The 6,000-nt window shown below is 46.4% G+C and overlaps 1 protein-coding gene across 5 annotated transcripts in view; it reads right to left on the reverse strand.

Moving 5' to 3' along the window:
- Prpf3 (pre-mRNA processing factor 3) overlaps positions 1-5,733 on the reverse strand; it is a 28,070-nt gene extending 22,337 nt beyond the window's left edge. Inside the window, exons 1-3 of one of the 5 annotated variants that reach the window (XM_036190884.1) lie at positions 5,608-5,733; positions 2,967-3,158; positions 593-723 (exon numbers count right to left, since the gene is read on the reverse strand). Coding sequence is in view for 4 of the 5 variants with exons in the window: in XM_036190883.1 (XP_036046776.1) it covers positions 593-723; positions 2,967-3,111 (276 nt within the window). In the remaining variant the exon portion in view is untranslated. Of the gene's footprint in view, positions 1-592; positions 724-2,966; positions 4,191-5,193; positions 5,366-5,607 lie in introns of those variants that run through there. The other 4 variants (XM_036190883.1, XM_036190880.1, XM_036190882.1 and 1 more) reach the window with 4 other exon arrangements.
- Positions 5,734-6,000: the final 267 nt, after the last annotated feature.

The following is a 6,000-nucleotide window of genomic DNA, read 5'->3' on the forward strand; positions in this document are numbered from 1 at the left end:
CTGCACAGCAAGCACAGAATAAAAAGGAGTATTTCTAACTCTTTTACACATCCCACTCTGGAGTCAGTGAGCCTCAGTAGGCGTACAACAAATGTAGACTACATGGCGGCAGTTGGTTTCAGGCCTCTTATCTACAAGTACATTAAACAGAAATCTCTATTAATGAGCAAGAATCTACAGTCAGGAAGCAGTGGAGACATCTTGAAGCAACTTACTAGACTTTAAGCAACCCAAGATTCTTAGAGCAATCAATTTATAGGAAGTAAAGAGGAATGCTGAGAATCAGTTACTTCTCTGGACTGTCTCAAATGAACTGTGCTCATAACAGAGAGACGGTGATGACACAAATCCTGCCCTCTCCTTTAACGTCTGGGGACCCTCTTGAACACTCAGTGTTTTATTTTGTTGTCGGCTGCAGGGCTGGGACTGAGCCCAGGGCCTCACGCATGCCGGGCAAGCACTCTATTACTGCACTCTAACCCTGCCCCAACGCTAGGCGGCTGACAGTAGATGTCAGAGTGTAAGCAGGTAAGCTCAGCACATCTCTCACTCCAAATACTCCTGAGCTCATTAGACAGTGACCGCAACCTACCTTTAATTCTCGTTTTCTGCTCCTGTCACTGCTGGACTTGGAATGTCTAGAGCTCCGGCCTTCCTCCACAGCCTCAAACAGCTTATCCACAAATCGGAGAGTAGAATCATCAAGAAAAGGTTTCAGGTGATCTGACAAGAAAAAAGAGGTCAAAGATTGAAAAGGTAAAAGTACATACTCCAATACCAAACATGTAACAAACAACAAACTAGAATAGGAGAGAAGAAAAGAATAGGAAGGGAAAGGTTTGTGTTCAAGGTAACCCTATGCTTTGACTGCACACGTCACTACATGCTGTATGCAAGGCTCCAGAAGACAGCACTGGATCCTTGGACTGGAGTTAGCTAGACGGTTGTGAGCTGACATGTGGGTGCTGGGAACTGAACCTGGGTCTGCCACAAGAACAGCCAGTGCTCTTAACCACTGAGCCATCTCTCCAGCTCAGAGAAAAGAAAAATGTTTTAAGAACTTCTCCATAGGGGACTAGAAAAATGGTTAAGATACTGCTCTTGCAGAGGACCCAAGTTTGGAGCCCAGAATCTACAATGAGCTGCTGACAACTGCCTATGACCTCAGGGGACTCTAATCCCTCTAAGGGCATCTCTCTCTCTCTCTCTCTCTCTCTCTCTCTCTCTCTCTCTCTCTCTCACACACACACACACACACACACACACACACACACACACACACACACCCCATAAAACCAAGAGACGGTTTAACAGTTAAGAGCATGAGCTGCTTTTCCAGCACACCTACATTTGATTCCCAGGACCCACTTGGAGGCTCACAACTGTCTGTTGTAATTCCATCTGACTCTTGCTGGTTACCTGCACACTTCTGGGGCATATACATAAATGTAAATGAAACACTCATACACATAAAAAATAATAACAGTTTAAGGGGGTTGGGGATATAGCTCAGTGGTAGAGTGCTTGCCTAGCAAGTGCAAGGCCCTGGGTTCGATCCTTAGCTCCAAAAAAAAACAAAAAACAAAAAACAAAAAACAAAAAAAAAAACAAAAAACAACAAAAAAAAAACCCAAAAAACAAAAAACAAAAAACCAACCAACCAAACACAAACCAGTTTTAGGTATGATAACATATGTCTTTAATCCCATCACTCAGGAGACAGAGGGCAATTAGGGCTAAAGAGTGAAATCCTGTCTTCATAATAACTAAGTAAATAATTTTCTTTTTGGAACTCCCAGTTTCTGATATACTTAATGACTCTGCTATATGAGGTAAAAGGTTCTCATTTTTTTTTTTTTGGAGCAGAAAGTAGTATAGCCAGAGAAATCTGCTTAAACTGAGTGTCAAAGCTGAAGATGAGAGCTGGGAATGTAACTCTGTGGAAGAGTGCTTTGCTTGGCAGGCACAAGGGCTTTGGTCCAAACCCCAGCACCCTAAAAACAGTTTAAGATAGGTATCACCTTAACTGTTCCTACACAACCAATCATGGAAGACTACTAGAAACCCACCTCCCTGCACCTTTCCATGTATCTGATAAGACTTCCACACTCTGAGATGTCACATCAGGCTATTTGACTGCAGAGGGTTTCCTAAGCAAACTTGACTTATGTGACTTGGTATGGTGGCCAAATTCATAATGTGCCACAAATAATGAGAGAGAAAAAGATTGGTTATTTACACTCTTTCCACTGTAACAGAAGAAATAACAAGGAAAGGGCGTGGCTCAGTAGGTAGAGTGCTTGCCTAGGTCGTGGTTTCCTCCGTCTCCAGTACTGCATAAGCCAGGTGTGGTGCATGCTCATAATCCCAGAACTCAGGATGTAGAGCAGTGCTTCTCAACCTTTAATACAGTTCCTCATGTTGTGAGCCCCAACCATAAAATTATTTCACTGCTACTTCATAACTGTATTTTTGCTGTTATGAATTGTAATGTTAATATCTAATATGCAGGCTAACTGATATGTGACCCCTGTGGGGTCAAGACCCACAGATTAAGAACTGCTCATGTAAAGGCATGAGAACCATAAATCTTAGGCCATCCTCAGCTACATAGTGAGTTGGAAGCCAAGCTGGGCTCCATGAGACCCCGTCTTAAAAAAAAAAAAGGGGGGGGGGGGAGTAAGTACACACCTTTAATCCCAGCACTCAGGAGGCAGAAGCAAGTGGATCTCTGAGTTCAAGGCTAGCCTGGTCTACCCAGCCAGTTCCAGACCAGACAAGGCTACAAAGGAGTCCTTGTCCCCCCGAAACAAACAAAACAAAAAGGGGGTATGGTGGAGGTGAGGAGAGGTTCACTAATCTGACCTTTTCTTTGATTTGCTCCTAATAGAGACAATCTGGAGAAGTTCAAATCAGTGTGTGGAATGAATTCACACCTTAAGTCAGAAGAATCAGAAGGTACATACCGGCTGCCTTCTTCTTATCCATGCCCTTGCCCACACAGTTCAACGCCGCTGTGACCACCGTGGGCTCCGAGAAACCCAGCACTCTCTTCACTGTCTTCTCCACCCATGGCTTCAGCTCATCCAGCTCCCGCTTAGACAGCGCCATCTTGGGTGGAAGGAGAATGACAGCTCAAATGGGACGAAATACTACACCTAAAAACAAGCCAAGCGAGAGGCAGAGGAAGGGAAATAAAATCAACAAGTCAGGCTAGCAGTTAGTAGGATAGGAAGGAGTGCTCTCCCCGTTCCTACGTTCAATCCCTAGTCATGTCCCTTACACTTCTAAGACCGAGCTTCAAAGCAGAAGGAAGCTGTCCACTAGCTTTTTTGGTGTTTGAGATAGGCTCTCACTATGTAGCTCATGGAGAACTTAACACTCGCACCCTTCCTGCCTCTGCTAGCCCAGTGAGGGGTTCTGGGAGTACACCACCATGCCTCCTCACTCACTGGATGTTTTCATTCTAATTCAGTATCAGTCATCAATGCTATCTGAAGAATAAACAAACTAGGAGTAGCCTAGTCTGAGGAATGAGTTCTAACTCCTGACCCTGTTATACAAATGACAGACAAACAGAACATTTGAGGAATCCATCTAGAAGTCAACTGGATTGTTTCTTCTACTTCTGGAAGGCACTCTCTATCCCAGCTCTGACCCAGGGCTTTTCTAAGGGGTGCAAAAGAGGGTTTATCCAAGTCAGTCCTCCTACGTTAAAATCTCATAATCCTTAAGAATGCGTCACATTTCTCTGTAGTGTTCTTCATGGTGGTGAGCATTCTATACACCAGTAATTCAATACCGTACTCTATAGGACTTGTCAGCTGACTTACTGAGAATAAACCCTAAACTCGGAAAACGGCTATTCGTGCTTTCAAACCCTCTCCTTCTCACTTTTACTCTTTCACTTATTAGAGCTACACTCTCCACAACAAACTTCAACTTAACACAAGTTGGTATAAACATTTCAACACTACTCATGCTTATATTTGGGTAAAACACAAATTTTAAATCTCAAACATCCTCACAAGCATAGAGAAAACTTCACTTCTGATTTTCTTCCAAATAGCTGTACAGCAATCAATGAACTGTACTGACCTCAGCTTCCCAGCTGATCTCCCCCGAGCGCTGCCATATATGATCTGGGAATTACTCTTCCAAGATGTTTTTTAAATTCCATTTATTTTTAAATTTTATTTTATGTACATTGGTGTTTTGCCTACAGGTATGTTATGTCTGTGTGAGGGTGTCGGATCCCCTGGAGGTAGAATTACAGGCAGCTATAGGCTGCCATGTGGGTGCTGGGAATTGAACCTGGGTCCTCTGGATGAGCAGCCAGTGAGTGCTCTTAACCACTAAGCCATTTCTCCAGCCCCTTCCAAGATGTTTAAAGATGACGTCTAGATCATACAAGCCTGTAATCCCAGCACAAGGGAGGTAAAGACAGGAGAATCAGGAATTCAGGTCTAGCCTTGGCTACAGAGTTCAAACTCACCTTTGGCTACAGGAGACCTTGTCATAAAACAGAAAGATGCAGTCTAATTAGCTCCTACATTCTTGACAGATTAATTTCTCATAAGATCTGCCACCATATGGCATTAACTTTGATATATCTGAATGAAGTTGGAAGGCTGTGCCTCAGTAACACCTTTTATGAATAATCCTGTGACAAGTTTTTTGGGTCATCATGAGATAGCAGTATACTTACTGCCTATCAAAAAGAAAGCAAACACAAGCACTAACAAGAGCGGAGAAAAAAGCTCACTGAACAGAGAGTATATCTACTAAGCACCACTATTTATAAGCCCTTAGGCAAATTAGTTATTTCCCAGAGCCTCAGTTTACTCATCTTAGAAAATGGGAACATTTGGCATAGCATTCCATTCAATAAACTCTGAAGTAACTACTGTTGAACAGAATACTTACTGCCTGTAAGGACACATACAGCAGTGATCAAGGTAGTCAAGAATCCCCATGTTAATGGGACTTACAACCCACTACAACTGAAAAATAGGCCAGAAAGCGTAAGCAATTTCAAAATCCAAATAGGTGAAGCACGTTATCAGTCTGGATGTGAGCCCAAGCAACTATGCCAACAAACGGATGTCTTCAAATTCGACCCGATGCTTCACAAATGTGCAAACGAGGCAGTCAATGGATGCGAAAGTTTCAGTTACCAGAGTTGCCACTAACCAAACGTTCCCTGCCAACAGCGAGGAGGCGGCGTCGGCGTCGGCGGGGGCCGGAGGGCGCCGAGGAAGGCAGCGCGCTCGTATGAATGAGCAGGCAGCAGAACCCCGGCGCCCGAAGGACCCCTCACTCCACTCGGCTCCCAGCCCCTGGCTCCCGTCTTCGCTGCTTTTCCAGCGGCCCCCGCCCCACCGAGTCCGACCTAACTCCTCACCGGTCCGCCCACCCTGCTCTTCCCGCCCCCGCCCGCCCTTCCCCGCCAGCAAACCCATTCTGACTCGTTCCCCGCAAAGAACCGGGCGCTCCTCTCAGCCCGCTTCCCGCCGAGGACTCCCGCGCGGTCCTCCCCTCGGACTGAGCCCTGCCCAGCCGCTCCGACCGAAGGCTAGCCTCTCGGGGTGCGGGGCCACTACTCACCTCACAAACTTCAGCCCCTGAGACGGAGCCCGAACGTTACACCGGAACCGGAAACCTCCCGGTCGCCCTACGGCCCGCCGTCGCTACAGCCACAGCCGCCGCCACGCTGCGGTCCCCATAACACGTGACCAGGGAAGGCGGGGCCGCGGCCGCGCAGCCGCGGTCTCCGTGTGCCGGCGGTGAGGCGCACGCGCAGTGAGGCGCCCGGCTGACTCCGCCCCGCGGAGCGTTTCCCACATTAGTCCGGTCGTTATTGCCTGGAGCGGAAATCGGCGGGCAGCAAGTTAGTGCGCTAAGGTTACTGCAAGAACTGAAGGCGGGGACTTCCACATTCGTGCTCAGAATGGCCTTTCTTATACAAAAAGGTTATAATCACTAGTGTTAGCCATCCCT

The sequence above is a fragment of the Onychomys torridus genome, chromosome 6 (assembly GCF_903995425.1).
Source record: "Onychomys torridus chromosome 6, mOncTor1.1, whole genome shotgun sequence".
Classification (NCBI taxonomy): Eukaryota; Metazoa; Chordata; class Mammalia; order Rodentia; family Cricetidae; genus Onychomys; species Onychomys torridus.